Source organism: Atractosteus spatula, chromosome 14 (genome assembly GCF_055471065.1).
Source record: "Atractosteus spatula isolate fAtrSpa1 chromosome 14, fAtrSpa1.hap1, whole genome shotgun sequence".
Taxonomy (NCBI): Eukaryota; Metazoa; Chordata; class Actinopteri; order Semionotiformes; family Lepisosteidae; genus Atractosteus; species Atractosteus spatula.
In genome coordinates, this window is record NC_142719.1 from 7,442,573 (window position 1) to 7,462,437 (window position 19,865).

Consider the following 19,865-nt stretch of genomic DNA (forward strand, 5'->3'; position numbering starts at 1 on the left):
TCCAACTGACACACTGAGCAGTACTCCTTAAAGATTATAATTGCATATTTTCTAAAATGTGGCCACAGGGTGACGTCAGCGCTGTTGCCTTACAGCTCTTGGGCCTTGAATTTGATTGCAGGCTGGAGCACATTTTGTGTGGAGTATGCATGCTTTCACCCTGTGATCCTGTGTCCTCCCACATTCTACAGGCATGAAGGCTCAGTTAACTGGTGCTGCTAAACTGTGCCCTATGATGGGCTGGTATCTTATCAAGACCTTGATAGACTTTCTGATAACCAAGAAGAGACACATTATAAAAAAAGACAACAGATGGGTTCATGTTATTCGTTTTTTATTGAGTGAGGTACAATGTTAGGTTCACGTGACAAGCCCTTAGGAATCATAAAAAACAAAACACAATATGGAGTCATTTTAATCCCAGCTACCCACTCCTAAAAGTTCTGCCATAATTCCATTTTGGCAAATATGAATTGTATCGAAGTTCCGCAGGTTACAGTTCTGAGAGAAACTTGCAGAGAAAATGATATTAATTTAGACGGTGGTATGGCAGACAATACAGTTTATTTCATGCTATGAAATGACACTATTAGTTTGTTACCACACAATCTTCTAGACAGGTAGTCAGTGTTATTTCACATCATCTGTGCAAGAGCTGCAGTGTGAGTAAGAAGGAACTAAGAAATGTCGCTCTTACATTGGATGACCGTGGTGTTACAATAAATTCTACAGTAATACAAGTAATGGAAAATTACGACCAGTAAGTAAGTAGCTTTCGCAGTCTCAACCACTACAAGGGTGCCTTGAAAGGAAGCAAGGTGTTCCTTCTTATTACAAAGGACTTCTGAGTAGATGTGTAAAATCGTGAAGAAAATACAACAACCCCAGGAAAAGCCTTTGAAAACAAAAGTGTTTACTGTTAAGGAGGGCCGGGGGGGGGCGGGGGGGGGTAGAGAAAACAGGAGTCATAGGAGACTGCTCGATTCAACAGCATGAATTCACAGCCTCCCCACCTGCAGAAAGGCTCAGATGGGGTTCCGCAGACATTACTGTTGGCAAAGCAGAAAGCATCTGTGTGCAGAATTCTGCATTTTACACACTGCTAGGAGTAGCTTTTCTCCTGCAAAAGATTGTGCCGGGAAAGAGCGAATTCTACCACTAAACGTAGTCACACACACCCCACCTGAACTAAAAATAGCTGGCATAAGGGAAGACGACAGCAGCTTTTACGTCATAATCCCATTCCCTGTGGTTAGGCAGATGTGGCGAATGCATTATTAATTCCAGCTTCGTTACACAACCGGGGATTTGAGGATTACATTATGGGAACGGGAAACATTATTGCTGTGTGAAAAGGCCAAGAAACGTTAGCCGAGAGCAGACCAACGATCCTCCTGTGTGGTCAAGGCTCCCGGCAACACGGACAGAACCAGTTGCGTCTTCGTGTCAATAGAAAATATGGCTCAAAGCATTCAGCATCCACGCCACGTGGCTCTGCCAGCAAAGCAAAGGGAAATTTGCTGGAAACTAAGTCAACGTTTGTGCTTTATAAAAGGTGTGGGGCTTCTGAAGCTGGAGATCTGTAGTCCTATCCAACCCCCCACCAGGACAGGGAGGGGAGTGGAAGCCACTGTGTGCCCATTCTCTCCTCTGGATTGGGCCAACAGCGGTTGAAAGGGCCGTAAAGCTACTGAATTCCCATCAGATACGAGTCCGTCCCCACTGCACAGCCCAGCACTGCAGGCAACATGCCAAATGGTCCAGCCTGATTAGCCAATACCCCAGTGCTGACAGCTCCTTGTTTATCGCTGTACAACACACACAATGACACCAGAAAAAACAACACCGCTCCCACCCATCCTGTTCCTGGATGGCAGAGGTCAAAACATTTCATGTCACGACATTTCCTACAGCATACAAGGTCGACCCCAAGTTCATTTTCATTTTTCCTTCTCCAGGCATCACAGTAAAGCCAAAAGCCTGGTCAGCACTGGATTTTCGCCCATTCCAGACTACTAGGGTCACGGGAGCAGGCACCAGGAAGGAGACTGGAGTTCTGGTACAGAGCTGGCTGTCGAGGGTATTTCTTCCTAAAGAAGATAGGCTCCTCGGAAAAATTCTCAAGGCCAAATACGAAGGATGGGGCTCCAGTATGCTGGGAAGCCCAAGTCCACCATTGAAGAAGGAGGTATTGTGCAACGCAAAGTTTCCCCACAGGCATGTAGGGATTGACCTAACTTGCTTTATGTCTAGCAGCTTGGCGTCAGTGAAGCAAAACTAAGCTCGACCCAGGCAGACTCCTCCTGGGGTAGCAGGCCATGGCTTGGTCCAGGAGATGGGGGAGGCCTCCTCTCCCCGGGTCACGGTTTCTGGCCTGACGTCCACAGCGAGGAGCTCTGGGAGGCACTGACGGCGGGGTAGGCCCGACCTTCGGGCACAGTCTCGAGTCCCCTAGGCGAACAGCGGCCCCTGGGTAGCGGCAGTCTCTATAGCGTCTCGAGTGCCCTGTGTGCACTGGAGGGAGCAGGAGGAGGGGACAGCGTGCGAGGAAAGAGAAGAGAAGGCAAAAAGATGACTGCAGAGGCCCAGCCGAACTGCACCACCCCTCAGCTCAGGCAGACAACACGCGTCAACCAGTGAAACCACTGAACTCTAAAATCTTCCGTTAGTACGCAAGCGGATGAGGAATCTGGTTCATTGCTTTAACGGAGTACAACACATTTATACGGAAATAAAGCACTCCATCTGGCTGCATTCATCCAATAAGATCAGATTTGCACCTTCTATTTTGATAGATTTGTTTTTGCAGATGCACTGATCCATTGAGTGCTTTAGCAAAAAAAAGAGTAAAACAACCTGCCCTGTCCAGTCTGTCACTGGGCATAGTGGACTGAGCAGTGCATCCTCCGTTCTACAAGTGAGCACAGAACTAGCACTTGGGAAAGGTGGCACAATCTTGCGTGGAAGCGATGACTGTGGTCAAGAGCAAATGAAAAGCATGCAGACATTCCAGTGCACGTGCAAAGCACAGACTCGGTAGAAAGCACAAAAACATTACAGAGCACTGAATCTACAATGTCACAAAATTGCACGGTGCTGACTTCTGCAGTAGTGTCTGACGTGAGGTACAGCTTTGTAAGTAACAAACCCTGCCACCCTTCCAGCCATTCATGTCCACGCCACGTTTCTAATAAAATATTTTAACAAAATGTTGAAACAGTTCTGTAAATGCTAGAAGAACAATGTGAAAGTCAAGGCTTCAAAACTAGCATCTGTTCTATCAATATTACTGTAGTATCAAAAATGGATTACAGTACTGTTCTAGGACTATTCTATTCTGTACTATTGTGAAAGAAGGATTCAAGTAATGAAATTATACTATAGTATCAAAGCAGGTACAAAAAGTAAAATGATAAGAGGGAATACTCATTTTTATGAGCTTCGCAAGAAAAACATCTTTCTCTTTATACCCATTAGACTTCTTGCTCAGTGCCTCCTCGCTTCTGAAGATTTAAATGTCTTTGAGCCAAAGGATCTGTTCAAGGTGTGAATCAGGGAATTTTGAATCTGGGTACAGTGCAGGTGGAAAAGGGCCATTTGAAAAAAACACTGCAGCTCTGCCCAAGAGTGTAAGACTGTACTGAGGTTTTTCTGAAGCTCTGTGTGAGAGCAGCCGCTACTCTGACTAGTGTCTCAGAGGTGGCAAACTGAGCGCCATGCACTAGCATCAATGAAGGGCATGCATCCAAACACTGCCAGCTCTTACCCGCTCCCCTCTGACAGCGATACACGCTAAGCCGCTAAAGTCAACTATCCCATCAGGCTGTGCAAGAGAGCGCAAATTCCTGGCAGTTCTCCTCCTGAGGAAAACATCACAAAACCCGCAGATTAAAACTCCTAAATGAAGAAACCCACACCGCCTGCTGCAGACACAGACAGATGCATTGTGCACAAGATTTTTTTAAAAAGAACAACGTAAAAAATTAATAAACCTGGGGATTGAAACACACATAAAGAACATGCACACAAGTCAACATTCTCAATTCTTGCACTTTTTGCAATTTATATGCCTCCATATCAATGCAGAAGTACTTATGAATAAACCAGTCAACAAGAAAAGACAGAAAAAAAAGTAATCCCAATTAAAATAAGCCATTTTAGAATGGGCTCAGTCTAGCAAGATTCAGGAAAAAAACAGGCGTTTATTTCTCAACATGCTTGTCTTGTTGAAATCCTGTTACATATGCTCAGTTACGTGAACCACTTGTATTATTTGATTAGCATGGCTAAGCGTTGTGGCACAAGTGCAACCTCAGCAGAGACATCTGAAACCTTAAGAGGAAGTCATGTGGGGACGTATATGAGCGTTGCACACATCTCACGATAAAACACTTTGCTAAGGGTACAGCTGCAAGAAATAGTCACATTCTCTCTACAATGGCAGTCTGCTGTGAGACATTCTATTACATGACAGAAGTGGATAAATGCTACATACCACACCTACTGTATAAGCAATGCTAAAAAAAATCCTTCCCTGAATATAAGGGCCAGGACCTGTATTTCCTAATAATGATTTGTTGCAAAACCCTCTGACTCACGCTTAGAAAGAGGAACGGTGACATTTCGCCTTTTTTCTCATGGTTCAACAGTAATAATCACACTTAGAAAATAAAAGAAAATGTAGTTATCAAGTTCTCCTTTGGTCCTTTGCAGAGCGAAAACCAAACATCTATTCTCAGAGCACAAAAAAAAAACCACACACGATGCTGATCAAGATATTTCAATGAGGAGAAAATGTCATACAAATAAAGTCTATATTTTTAACATAAAAAAAGATCAACACTTTCCACTTAATAACCATAAGACAAAACATTTCCCAAGTCTAACAAGGGGAATCAATATATATAAAATATTAAAAGTAAAAATCGGAAGAAAAGTAGGAACAGGTAAGGAACTGTTATTGAATTTTGTCAGTATGTTCTGTGAAGTAAAAAACATTAACATCATGCAAAGTCCTCCTAGAAAAGCCTTAATCAGTGTTTAAAACCAAAATAAGCTTCTCAGCCACCACAATACAAAGGCACAAGTGTTGAACAAAATGAGTTATGCAAATTAGATTTCAACAGCTTCCACACTGAAAAACAAGCGAGTAAGAACTACATAATCATGCCTGACTACAGCCACACTCTCACTAATCAGCTCAATCAACCCAATATTTCCATCTTCACGAAAAAATATAGCTGCTCTTTGTCAGCTACTGAAGTTTAAGAAAACACCTCACAGGATTTCAAACACAGCCATCTCACATTACGCCTTTCTTGGGACTACAAAAAAAAAAGCTGATCTAAACAGTCGACCGAAAACTAGTAAAATTATTCAACACCTGAGAAGTGAAAAACATAAATGTCTCACTCCCAATAAACCCATTGTTTGCATTCCCATACACATGAGCTAGGCACTGAGATGGCCAGACAACCAGACATGGCACACCACCAGGGTCTGCACAACACAAGTCGACACAATACTGTACTGCAACATTGCTGATGAAAACCAACTGGAATGGCCACAACCGGCACAGGGAGCGTGAGGAGGTTGCAGTCTGTAACACTGGGTTCAACTGGGTCAGGGGCCACTTGGTAAATCTGTACTGGTCAGTCCCTGAGCCAGCTGGTGCGTCACAAGAGCTCTGAGCAGACGTAAATGGAAAGGGATAACTTACAGCACAACAGACACCAGGCTAAAGGCAATGTTTTAATCCGTTTCACCAGCAATTAACACTGAAGCTCCTCTGTAGGCACCAAGGAGCAAAAGATACAGACAGAGCACAACTGAATGAAGTCTTCAAGTAACAATTTTCAAAATAATAAAAGAAATTCAATTTTAAAAGTCATAAACTGGAATGAAAATGTGCCTTGCTTTCTCATCCAACAGCAGCACTCTTCATTTGAAGCAGTCGTTTGTATAAAATGTAGGTATCTTATTTATAACTACTTCATCACTGGCTGCTTCAGCATTAATGCCCGCTCATTATGGACTTATGAAGTGTTATTTGCACCTCCTAAAGCAACATTAGCAAAAGTCTGAACTTAATCACTTCTTTATAAACATCAAAAGCTGAACTGCTGTATTGACAAAGTTTCTCTTTTTCCATAAACAAAGGAAACAATTCATCACAGATGTGATCAAATTCCAAGTAGGTGTTTTTTTAAGTGTGAGATTTTTCAGGATTTTTTTTTTTGTTCTGCTTTGTTTTACAAGTAACCATTAAAAGGTTGAACTGCTAGCTGTGGCTTTGTGAACACCACTTCTATTTTTTTAAAGCCAGCCCTTTAACTTTGATCTTCTTTGAGGTTTACTGTAAATTAAAAGAAGCTTCAATATCTGCCCTCCCCCCATTCAAAACAAACAGGAAGTGCTGGCTTCCTCCTTCTTGAAATGAGGATCTGAAAGACACCTCTGGGATGTCAAGAGCACTAGGATGAGATACCTTATAAATTTCATGCTTTAATAAACACTAAGGCAAATTCTTGAAGCAATTAGACCTTCTAATCTAAGAGTTCAATGCTTGTCTGCTACCAGATGTTTCACCAAGCAAGTTTTAAAGTCTTAGCAAAGTTTTTCAAAAATAACTTTTTCCAAATCTGACTTTGAGAAGAAACAGAAGCTTCCCCATTAACCAAACCTCACTGAGACTGAAATCTGAAAATAATGAGCTGCTAACAAGATCTCTTGTAATTGGGATGACTTCACAGTTTATAAGTGAAACCACATGGAGACGACTATAAACTGAAAGAGCTGTACTGTAGAAAAAAGAAGGTTTGCAGAGGCGCTAATAAAATTTCCAGGGCAAAAACAAGACCTTTATAACAGTAATCTGAGGGGTCAGCAGTGGAAGCAATGCATGCTGTGCATCCGAGACAGACTTCGCACCAGGTCTTGGCGACCTTGTCTTGTGGGATCCTGTCCTGGACACATATTCCATTGTTTGCTGGTGTCTGAGCCCCACATTGGCCAACAGGCCTCAAGCCTCTCGCGTAGAGCATTCAACTCCAGAACTGTCACATGTCCATCTCGCAAGAATGCCTTACACAACAGAAGCACATGCGCTGTTCTACTGGCATGGGAAGCACATCTGGATGAGACCACAGCAAGGGCAACATCTGAGCTCCAAGTTCTTGAGCAGTGTCCTGCACCTGCATTGCCATTAATCACTAACAGCCTATAGCAACTAGGTGCTCCTGCTCAGACCACCACAACTGGATGATGGGTGAAACTCCAGGCCTATCACTCACAGACTGTTTGGCTGTAACATCCTGCGGTCTATGAACTACCCCAGACAGTAAACCACAATGCAAGTCCAGGCTTCAACATACTGACTCCAACAACACAAAGACATTTTATCAAGAGAACATGGGGCCCAATGGCTCCTTTCTGTTTTTCTTTCTTGATTTTCACCAGGCTTGACATTTGAATGAGTTAAATCACCTCATCACTTGGCACAATCACTGAAGTGATTCGGTGCTTAAACAAAAAGTCACTCGAGCATATCGGGGTTAGTCACGAACAATCAATTTCTCAAAATGATGCCAAAAACACTCAGCCAATATTCAATATCTGCATTTATTTAAAAAAAAACATGTAAGAATAAGAGTGACAAGTTTCCTTGGATGCTCAGCACACATTAAAAAAAGAAGTGTTCATAAACCTTATTTAGAAGGCTGTTAAAGGTTTCATGCAGGATTTAAGCCTGCAAGTAAATTTCCTTGCACTTTAGTGCAACAATGTTTTATCCTAGAGCCAGAGATCATTTGGAAATCAAGATGACTTCTTATTTTGGGACTTTGCTTGCTGGGATCAACAAGTGCCTCTTTTACATAATATTTAAATCAAACAGTTATATGCACATTCATCCTGACCATTTACATGTTGTTTTTTACTTTGAAAGTGCAAATGTTTTACAAAGAACAACTGTGGTAGCTTACATCAGCTGCATTAGACTCAGAAATGCAAAATGCGGTTTGCACAAAAGTTTAAACACTGACTGATTACAAAATGTATATATTTTTAAAATACTGTAGATTTAAAGGGGTCCAATTCAATTAACCTGGACACAAGATTTCAATCTAGTATGTGATCCAAATACTGTTTCAATACTGCACAATGCATCTGAGATTGGGGATTTCTGAATGTGATCATCAGCAGGAACAGTGCAGGAGAAAATTTACTTAGAAAATGACATACTAAAAAATGTTTCACACCACACTGGTCACCAGTATGCAAATGGACAAAAGCCCAGGCCCACTGACTGTTTGATAAAGTTTACAACAACCAAAATTAAAAAAAAAGGGTTTGAAAAATAATTTTACATTTTATTTAATAAAACCTCAGACTGACAGATCTGGGATTTTAAAAGTCATTTTTAAGTTTTGGATCAAGAGGAATAAAAAAAAAACTTTATCTTGTGCACTTCATTAGGAACACCAGATTTTAAAATAAAAAGAATGCAGCAAAGAATAAAAAAAAGAGATTGCAAACAATAAAATGAACAGACCTTTCACCGGCATAAAAAAAAACTCTTATACTGTCAGATTTGTAAACGAGAGATCTTGCTTTTGTCGGGACACCTCTTGCTCCCTGTTCTGTTTTCCACTCTGTTGAGGAGCAAGACTCAACACCGTATCCATCACAATCTGACCAAAAACACATGGCGAGGAAGCAGGTAGCTTGTGCAGCCAAATATTACCCTGGACTCCATGGGAACACAAGAGCCACCGGCAAGAGGCAAGAGCAGTCTCAGGAGGCTGTCTTTCAGTCTGCCACACAGAGCTGCCCTCAGCTGCCCCCTGTGTGCTGGATGTAGGCTGCGATGGCCCGGGACACCACTGCGGCTGTACCTCCATACACCCACACACACACAAGGTGTGCACCATGAGTGTGCAGAGCCAAGCACTGCACTACCGTCACATCACCACTAGGGCGCGCCGCCTACCATGTTGGTGTCGTTTTTGGCCACAAACGGAGGGAGGTCGGCTTCAGGGGGAGCTGCGGGAGGCGAGCTGTCCGCCGGCACAAAGCCTCTCCTGTCAATTAAGCTGCAGAGGCAAATAAAAACACTGATTACAGAATTCGGGGGCTGGGATAATACCCTTGAGCCAGCAGTGCCTGCTGTTATGACCCAAATACGGGTCCCCACATACACCCTCCCACCATACATACGAGCCACTGAATCCACTGCTCATTGGAGCCAGAGGACAGCACTGGAGACCCTCACAAGGTCACTACAAACATCAAGGAGAAAAACCAGCAAGCCACTGCACACTGAGGCAGATCTGTGCTGAGAATTAGCAATCGGTTTTTAGAAAATGTATCAGACGTGAATCGCCTTTAAATGCAGCCCCAATCCAAAGATCAACAGGTAAAGTAATATGAATAAATGAAGAGGTAGCGTAACAGGGGTATGTGAACGAGCCCAGGTTAATTCCACGCTGAGAAGCTGAGTAAAACACACAACATTTACCCCTCCAAGGATGGCTTCATGGCCAAAACACTGTGCATTTTACGTGATTATCTTCCAGTCACGGAAATTAAACTCCACTTGTTCCTAGGTAGCAGGTTACAGAACCAATTTAAAACAAAGCAAATATTAGTAGTCCTGGTATTGAATAGCCAGCTCATGTTAAGCATTTCATATTAAAACTTTGGTTACAATTTGGAATTGAATGAAAAATGTGTTTCACCGTGTTTACTGAAAGGAGGTTTTCCTCTCGCAGTGCAAGTCGCCGACAATGATCCAAAACAGAAAGAGCAAAACCACAGCAGAGCTCCTTCTGGCTTACCTGGGTGGCATGGGGCCACAGAGCACGGCACAGCAGTTCTTGAAAATGTTGTTGTAGCTGTAGGGATTCCCCAAGTCTTCTGCTCCCCGCTTTCCTGACCAGGAGCCTTTTATCTGTGTACAGGAACCACAGGGCCACGTGATCACAGGGCCAAGCAAACGGACATAATAAACAACATGCCGCCACCACAGCCTCTTCAGTCCTCCTGCATCAGCACGAAGGCATGCGCCTAGCGGGGGCTTGCACAGAACTGCAAAAGCACAGCGCGTTACTCGCAGCTCAGGTCTCTGCATCACGTCAACAAGTGCAACTTTAATGTGCCGCAGTGGCTCACAATGCCCAACTGCACTGGTGGCTCATTGAGCTTTACAGTTAAGGCTAGGGCAGCACCGCATCCACGAGTCTCCAGCGAAGGGTCTGGATGAAGAGACCCTTATCCAGCGGAGACCGAAATGTTAGACTGAGATTAGAACTCTCTGCGATCATGATCCTACAGCTGTCCACTGCCCTGAACACATTCTGAGGCACTGAGAAGAGTGCTGACTGGCTGCATGCACCAGGAGTGATCCGCCTGAAAAACCCAATAATAACTTTACTGCCACGGTCAACAGACATGCAGAAGCTAGCCATGCCCATCAGTGAAACACACCGTTGAGTCTTTATCATTAGTGATAAAGCACCTGGAGCCACTTCACCTGCAGCCCTTCAAAAATAATGTTTTCAGTACCACGGATTTGATCCCGATATCAGACCAGTGGCCAAGGCCAGGAAACACCTATGCCCAACACTTCGGAATAAGCCGCTCCTCTTGCGGAAAGAGGTGTTTCAGCGAGCTCACACGAAGCAACTTGTCTTCATTAAGGAGCAGCTGGAACGGCTTTGCTACAGTGCTATTTGACCACAGCAATATTGCGCAAATGGTGACTCTAAAAGAAAGTGCAATACCATTCACCTGTGTCTGTGCTCAGTACTTACATCTTCGTTAGTGGTGAGGTTTGAGGCGACGAGATATGTGTGGAACCCTGAGAGGCCCAGTATAGACCAGACTGAAAAGAAACAGACCACCAGCTCCAGAACATTGCAGCAAGAGTTAAGGACAAAACCCAGTGGGGTCTCTGCTATGTTACCTACAAAATGGCTCCTTTTCCCCTCACTGACTGATAATTGGAAGAAAATATTTTCCCCTCAAGGGAATTCCTTTCAGTTATGAATTTGTGGAAGAAAACTAAGAAGGGAATAGCTACTTAAAAACACAAGAATTTCTATATTCCCTTGCATGCTGTTACTCTTTAACAAAAGGTTCTGTTTTGGTGGTTTTAGTTCTAGCAAACTAAAATAACCACAGAACTCAAAATAAGGTGATATGAAAAATATTAGGAAGTTCACCAAAAGGTTAAAGGACCAGGCTTATCAAAAAAGCACTCTGAATTTCACTGGCCAGAGCCCACACCCACCCAAGCACTCTGCTCACCGCGAGGTCAGTCCATTCTGATGCCTCTGACCTTCTAAAAGTCCCTGCACAGGAAAAGGGGGAAAGCAGGGAATTCTCCTGAAGAATTCTAACTGAGCAGACTAATACATCTGATCACATCCAAGGATCCGAAATTCTTGCAGATCGAAGGCTTGGGAAGGCATTACATTGTGCAACTGGAAACAAGTGGCCTTTGACCAAACTGAAAGGATATCTGGCAGGACTCTCCTGTAGAGCCACAATGAGTCCCTTCCCACCCTGTGAGCCTGTAGAAAACAGAAAGTGCACATTAACAGCTAGAATCACACAGCAGCTGTTCTGTATTAGGTCAAGGGTAAGCGTGGTATCAAGTCTGTCACATGGTCATGTTATAAATAGACAGAAACAGGACACAGAAGCAGCAACAGCTACTAAGAAAAGAATAAAAAATACCAATAGTGACTTCCTGTGATTGTCTGTTTTTTCCCCCCCATTTAAAACTGATTTTGGTTTCAATAGAAAACAGCCTGTCACACTAGGGGTTAATGGAGATTAATAGTTTTGACAGTGTTTAAAGAACGCTATGTGGATGTGATGAAAACACCCTGCTCAATGCTCAGTGGAGAATCACTGCTCATTATTTCACTGCAGACAAATAAGATAAGACTCAACAGCTAGAGGCCAGAAGATTAAAAACTTGACAAGGCACCACTTTAATTTCCTAGGAGACTGTCAGTGCTCGGAGTAAGTGCTGATAAAGAGCGAGCATTTTCTTTCTTCTACAAGAATGGGCTTACCCTGCATGTTTAACAGCACATCAAACCCTCTATTTCAGCAGCCCTTCATTACAGAAAAAAGGGAAGGAGGTCAGCCTTTCTCCAATGGATTTTGAAGACAGGATTTGCCCATGTTTCCAACAGTGCACAACAGAAAAGCGCACTGTCCACAGACACAACAGCTCCAGGAACTCTCGCTGGATTTGCACAGGCCGGCTGAGTCTTCAGCTGTTCTTAATCTCTTTAGCATGCAGCAGCATCAGCACTTCATGGGGGTCTGCTGGAACTATAACAGCAGGGGGGGCAGGAACACCAGAAGTACTATTTACCTTAGTACCGAGTCACACTCTGGGAGACTACAAATCTCCGGGCAGTAGGAAAAGCTTTGGGGAGGTAGCAGAAATCAATATGGAATAGGCGTTCCAGTAAAAGACATGCCTCACTCTGTCAACAGATGGCTTTTTTTCCCCAAAAAACAATAATTGTAAAAATAAGACTGGAGAGAGAACAGCAAATTACCGATGTTGTAAAACTTTGGGACAGATAGCTCCTTACTTTCCCATTCAACTCCGCAAAATACATTTTGACATCTCAAATCCAGACTGTCAATATCTAGATATTTGTAAACAAATGAAATATGAGAATCAAAACCAAAAGCTTGACAATGAGTCCTAAAAAGCCTAGTTTGGGGATAGAACAGGGGCAAATTCTCTGTCATATTTACAACTGCTCTTTTGTCACGACAGAGTATCCTTCTTTTTGTTAGTTCGGTCCTTCTGGTACACTGGTGTTCACGGTTTTCTTTTCTCCTTGACACAGCTAACAGTGTTCCCCCCTTCAGATACCTAACCTGCTCCCCCTGCCCATCCCTGCAGTAACAGAGAGTGTGCGGGACAGCGAGTGTGTGTGACAGTCGGTGTGCACAAGGGTGTAAGAGAGTGACTGTGGGAGTGAGAATAAGACTCACAGTGTGAGTCAGTCACTCTCACAGTCACACTCATAGTCACTCTCTCACACCGAGTCTGACTGTGAGAGTGTGAGTGTGCACGCCGCAGCGGCCTGGAGATACATACGCAGCGTGAGGTGCGTTATCACACAGCCGAAGATGAAGGCGGTGAGGAAGGACAGCGAGACGATGAAGGTGTAGAAGAACCTGTAGTTTCGTTTCCCCACACAGTTGCCCACCCATGGACAGTGATGGTCGAACCTCTCTGCGGGAAGGAACCAGAATGACAGCTGAACATGACTGCTGGGGAGTTGCTGTTAGACGCCTAAGCTAGAGCTAGGGTTGTAAGCACTCGCCCAGAGGAACTCACCATGTCTCACGCAACACCTCCGAGCTCTCTGTACAGATATCAGCCGACAGCATCTACGTTAAGATTTGCACGATGTACAAAGCAAACCTACTATTGCATCGCATTTACTACCTGTGTGTGCAGGCTGCTCATGGTAATATGACAGTTGTGCAGAATAACATTAATAAATGGGTCCTACAGGGAACAGCTGTTGTAATAACAAGCATAATGGAGCCACAACTAGACTTAAGCCAATATATACTGCTGTATGACCCGTGTCTTATTCCAGATTTGAGGCGTACAGCGGATTGGGCTGCAAGGCTTTGGTTAGGAGGTTCATTCCCCCCCGGCTGCTCATCAGAGCTCTCATTAGCGTAGCAGAAACAGCCCTTACCCACGCAGTTGTCACACATGCTGCAGTGAGACGTCCTGGGAGGCCTGAACATTTTGCAGGTGAAGCAGTACTTGAGCTTCACCACCTGGTTGTTGATGACGACCTCTTTCGTCCGTGGGGGGGGGCGGTACGTGGAGGAACCTGAGCTATCTGTGGGGCGTTTGGGAGGCAGAAAGGCAGAGAAGAAAGTGCTATTTTAAAGTCAGGGACTTCGGTGTTCACACATGCTCAGAACGTGACTCAAAGCAGTATAACTCGTTTGCCTTCTGTGTCCAAGCATTCCGAATGGACTGCCTCAAAAATCTACTCTTTGTTGAGCACTGGATTTTAATTTCTGGAATGTGGTTTTCAAAGAATGTTGTTGTACTGCAGGATAAGATAATCATTTCTCAACAGGTCTCCAATCCAAACACCTACTGTAGGAACAGACACTCAAAAAGAAATCACACAGACCATGGACTTTCTTACTCAGTGGGCTCACTTAAGAATGAAGAAAAATATTGCACAAAACATTTAAGGCTCAGGACGTCACCACCATAAACTACTAAAGCTCCATAGATAGTAAACCTGAAAGTTTTCACCCTCTTTTAAACAGAGATAATGAATTTAGAATCTATTCAAAAGGGGCTAGATTGCAATTGTTTAGAAATAATGGTGGATCATTAATATTCAGCAAAATGTCTTCTGTTAAATGATCTCCGACAGCTGGTGCCCTTTTTGTCTTTTTCTGAGGAAAATAAGACACTATACCACAAAAGTGGTATTTTGTACTGTGACTACAGCAACACATAGAAAAGGCTGGGGAGACAGTCCAGTCAAGCCATCACGTGTCCTGTGTGACAGGAATGGAGTGCACAGCGTTGGAAGCACAGATCAAGTCTTATTACCATCAACCTCTGCCTATCGCACGCTAAACCCAGTCGTGTTGTCAGCAACATGAGTGCATTTAAGACTACGAACCACGTGAATCTCACACTGCATATGAGCTAGAAAGATCTCTTCAATAATAATTAGGACACAGCTTTCTTTTGATCATTTGCACAAAGAGCAACTTCATCCCAACCCAGATGTACAGAGGATCAAAGCTGCATTCTATATCTACCACCCAGTTCAAAGGCTCTACAGAGTGGAGTCAAATATGTGAGCCTAAAGCAGCCAGAATCTGTGTCTAGCTGCATTTCGTATCCCAGTTATGATGACAAAAATAATTCTATAAGCCTGACATATTTACACAACTCTGACTATTTTTATACACCTCCTACACATTACACTAGTTTTACAGCAGCACATATTTTTGTGTCTAAGTCAACAGACACCAATACAATGCTGACACTTTTTTTCTATACTACTACGATGTAGCATTCATTCGTACACTAGTATAACACCTATAAGCTTTTTATAAAGTACCAAGACACTCAGAAAAGCTCCAGAAACTCATGATGAACAACACCTTCAAAACATAACCTTCTGGCTTTCAGTTACCAAAGATCGTGGAAACTGAATTGACAATTTATCGTTACTGATCAAATGGCCACATTCTCTGTGGTAATATCAGAATTACAAAAGAACTTCTTCTTACTTCACTGAACTTGTTCCACAATTTGTGAAGTAATGCTGCTTGAAACCCAGTTTCCTGGATTAGCTCAGCAGCAATGTCACCTCCAAAATCTGAACCAAAATCCAAACCACAGGGCAACACCTTTCTCCCTGCGCCTTGTGTTAACTGGATGCTACTGGGAAGACTAGGTTTCCCCTACACCCCTGGAGTGAACTGCGAAGTCCAGTCCAGGATTTGCTCACAACCCGCTCCTTAATAGTTTGGATAACATGCTAATTCATTCAATCACATAATTAAACATCTGGTTGCTTAGGCTTGCAGCGAAACAAATCGGGCCTGCTCTTTGGCCAGCCGCTGTCCATCAAGGACGGCTGAGCTCTGGCTGTGCTTTCAGCCACATGCAAAGCCAGCTGCTTAACTGTCGGTCACACAGACATTTTCCTTATTCTTTATCCAATACAGGGCTGCTGGAGAGCCGGAGCCTATCTAGGAAAAGACAGGCTCCGGTAAGGCAGGATATATCCTGGACAGCACATCACAGGGCACACGCAGACACACTGACACCAGGGCCAGATTCCCAGAACCTGCCAGTAGGTGTTAAATACGGTGGGAGGAAACCAGAGCACCCGGAGGCAACCCACAGGGAGAACACCAACACACTCCACTTACACAGCACCCCAGATTCCAGAACAGAACCCGGGGCCCCAGCTCTGACAGGCAGCAATGGGAACACCATATCTCTTTAATTTTTGCTATGTTGGTCCTAACTGGTACGCAGCCCCAGGAGACAGACGTGAATTTACCGATCTGCCTCTCGATGTCAGCCGCCTCGTCCGGAGTGGCGCGGGGCAGGATGCCGGGGTCAGTGAAGCTGGTCTGCAGGAGCGAGATGACCACGAAGAAGAAGAGCACCCCTCCAATCGCGGGGATGCAGCTGGTCAGGTTCCGCACCAGGAAAGGACAGCTGGGGTGGACAACAGGGACAAAGGGAATGTTTGGCTGCCATATACAAACACAGTTAAAGGAGCTACATCTCATCACTCCAGAGCATGGGAGATCCAGAGGAGATTTGATTATAGCATATGCAGTTCTCAAAGGCACAGACAGGATCAACGCGGGTGGCTGTTTCAGACAAAGTAGCACAGCATTTTTTGCTGGGAGTCTGGAACACAACTTCTGGTGTGCCCTAGCCAGGTGATTGTGGCCCAGACTGTAGTCTACATCAAGAAGAGGCTAGACAATTTTAAATTCACTTCGCTGCTAAGCTACAGAAAGCAACATGGGCCTAATTTCATCCTTTTATTGGCAATCTTTATGTCCTTAGGGCTCAAAATCAACATATTCCTCTGGAGTGCTACAGGACCCTTCTGAGCTGGGCTCTGACTTCCCTTCCTACTGTCCTGCAAGTAACACATCCCTGAGGATACCTCCATTCACCTCAACAGGTGCTGCTGTGTTACTTCCTCGTGGAAACCTTATCCCTGGGCCCAGAAATCTGATTACTTGTTCATTATTTAAATCGGTAGCCTTTATTATTTAAGTTTTAATGCACTTTGGGAGCTTTATCTTGTCAAGAGCCGGGTGGGTGGCAGCCCGAGTACAAGTGAACAGGCTGTTCTGAACACCTCTGTTTTTAACGTTTCCACTGACTTCAGGAACTGTGTACTTCAGCGTCTCGGAAATATCCCAGTGAATAAAATTCACTTATGGGGCAGGACCGCGTCTTTTGAACACACTGCGAATGTTGCATGGGCAAATAGTGTACTAGAAATTAGATTATGTCTGTAAGGGGTTTGAGTAGAACAAAAGTCAGCTATTTGCTTCGTATGTCCCTTTTCGAAGGCCATCGAACTTCCTCCAATTTTGTCAGCACTGCTCCCGCCACGATGCATGCAAACTTCCCCTTAAACACCTTTTGTGGCTAAATAATACCGTATGAAATCCAATCCCATAAACTTTTTTTTTTTAATGATTTTCAATCGTATCACTTAGCCGGATGAAACGAAGGTCCTGAACACCAAGGCTCTTTCGTGTTAAGCCACCCTGCAGTTCCTGAGAATCCAAACCGTGCAGCCTGTGTTGTCTTAACACACGTGTTTTTCTCAACTCGCTTGACCAGTATGGCAAGAGATTGGTCATGGGAGAAAAACAGAAAAACAGGAAACCACACATTTCGGAGCAGTCCCCCATGAAAAATAAAAGATCCCCTTTCACCACTGCTGTAGAAGAGTTATTCTGTTCGTTAGTTTAAAAGACAGGTACATTTCCCTTCCTGTAGATCTTGGTGTGAATGCTTGTATTTTTTTTTATGGGAACGTAACACACCGCCGGACACTTTCACAGAGCTGTACGACGACACCGACGCTGTTATTACCGAGTACTTACTCGAAGATGAAGAAGAGGCCGCTGGTGACGAAGATTAGACCGAGTGTCAGCGGAAGGACGCCGCTCTGACGGGCAACAATGATCCGGCCATCGCAGTAGAAGCGGTTCTTCCCCGGAAAAACTTCCCATTTCCTCCGCGGCCGCTGCAGGCTGGTCTTCTCGGAGCCGGGCGCGGCTGCCGGCGGCGTGGGTGTTGAGAGTGCTTGTGGGTCAATTTGCTGATATTCGCAGTTTTTCATGGTTTAATTTGGTAGGGACGAGGCTGGAAATAGCAAAATGAGCCAGAGGCAGCGGCCGTGGTAATATGGCTGTTTTCAAGAAAATCCTCCGAGTGAGATAATTCCTACCTTGGAAATGTTAACTACGAAATGTAGAGATCATTTCAGCTTTGTTCTACAGTGTCTGGCGAATGATTGTATGGTATTGCTTTCAACTGAGCTACAACGACATCAAACAGTCGGTAATTAAAGGTAAAAATTCCCCTAGCAAACACGGAACAAATAGGACTCCTGCAGCTAAAAAAATACATTTCACAGTGTCTTATCTTTAAAACCCGATAATGACATTGCTACAATGAACCCTGCTCAGCTTTCAAAAGCAGGGATTCACATCTATTGTAAGGATCCAAGCCCGATTGGATTTGCTCTTCGAGTTGCCAGTACTATTGCCACTATCAGAACACTGTCCCGCAGCGTAAACTGTATTCGACAACGATTCAATCCGAAAAAACTACTTCGGTTTTCATTGAGCCTTTTTTCTTTTTACAGAAAAAATGCCCAGCCGTTTAGATAGAAAAGTATGACTTAATCCTTTAATTCCGGACGCTGATGTTTAAATCTGAACAACAACAACAACAACAAAAAATAACCTACATCGCTCTTTTATTGCAGTATTTCCAAACCAGCTCTTAATGTATTTCTTGGATAAAGTCACATTCCGCGAGCATCCTGTAGATTAATTCATAGTGCACGACTCGGATCCGTCGCCCTCCGTGCGCGCCCTGTCTCATCCCAGTCCGCCGATGGGTCCGGACCGCTCCGAGGGCGCACGTCTCCGGCTGCGCTGCAGAAGATGCGCTCAGTCCGAGGAGTTTCCTACCCGAGCCATCCGTAGCCAGGCTCATCGCCCGGGGTACAGTTACCCCGCGACACCAGCACGGAGCCGCCCCTCCTCATTCTTTCTCCCGCTTGCGCGTTGAAATGTGTCCAAAAGAGAGCGGAGACCCCCCGTTTCACCCCTAATTCTTTCCTCCCCGTCAGGATACCGAGAGACGGTTTCTCTCTCGGTCTGTCTTTCTTTCTTTAGGGAGGAAGGAAGGCGACACTGAATTATTTACGACACTTCAACCTCGCCTACGGCGCACGGTGCCACCATGCTACATTCTCGCGTTACTTCACGGTTATCGCCTAACCTTTCCAGAGCGGGGAAGGGAAGCGATCCGAAACCGACAAGAGATAGCTCACGACTTAACCTTTGACGTATTGCTGTTTAGTCAAAAATCTCAAGTTATGCACGATGATTTGCTTTTTAATGTTACCTGTTTGATTTTTTTCATCGTATGTGATTTGCTAATGGCTCTCTGTATCTTAATTAGCCTAATTGGCTATTGTTGTCGTCAGACGCTCTTAGAGCTCTCTAGCGCTAGGTTTTTGGTTTGTTGGCCAACATGGCAAAACAAACGCATATATCTACATTTTTTCAAAAAGCCGCCTGTAGATGACCAGACCAGTCCCGAAACAAATAAGACACATGGGATGCTACAGGCATCTTGGGTTTTAAGGAGTACAGCCTGGCTTCCCGAATACAAGTGTTTCTGGAACGTTTGCTTGTAGCAGCTCGATACAAGCTCAATCTGTAGGAGTTGAGCACGAAGAGGTTCTAAAATTTCTCCTGTAAACACATTACAAGTTTTAGAATGCATGAATAACATTAAAATAATATTGACGGATAGATGCGAGTGTGCATTTTACAGATAACTATTCAGATCGCCTCTGAATGCCCTGCAGTATTTTAAGTGAACGACGTCTACAAAGCTAAAATACATCCAAAGTATATATTTGACACTTTTATTAGCAATCTATCTTTCAATTAAAGGTACGATGAATTGGCACTGTAATGCGACTATAACAATTGCGTGTTAAGTCTTGTGGGAAGTCACGGATTTTCCAATA

The 19,865-nt window shown here is 44.1% G+C and overlaps 1 protein-coding gene across 5 annotated transcripts; it reads right to left on the reverse strand.

The window, feature by feature from the left end:
• Positions 1-317: 317 nt before the first annotated feature.
• zdhhc18a (zDHHC palmitoyltransferase 18a) lies at positions 318-19,022 on the reverse strand. 5 transcript variants are annotated; one of them, XM_088933022.1, is made up of 10 exons: positions 18,567-18,845; positions 17,695-17,956; positions 16,113-16,273; positions 13,752-13,901; positions 13,136-13,273; positions 11,522-11,573; positions 10,812-10,914; positions 9,837-9,949; positions 8,990-9,092; positions 318-2,514 (listed from the first exon to the last, which is right to left on the reverse strand). In XM_088933022.1, the coding sequence occupies exons 2-10, from the start codon at positions 17,931-17,933 to the stop codon at positions 2,452-2,454; spliced, it is 1,122 nt and encodes a 373-aa protein (XP_088789148.1). In that variant the 5' UTR covers positions 17,934-17,956; positions 18,567-18,845; the 3' UTR covers positions 318-2,451. The 5 variants fall into 5 exon arrangements, 4 of the variants coding, with proteins under 4 accessions (XP_088789148.1, XP_088789147.1, XP_088789149.1 ...); XR_016094149.1 differs by adding an exon at positions 3,767-3,860 and having other exon boundaries at positions 2,450-2,514; positions 17,695-19,022; XM_088933021.1 differs by having other exon boundaries at positions 17,695-19,022.
• Positions 19,023-19,865: the final 843 nt, after the last annotated feature.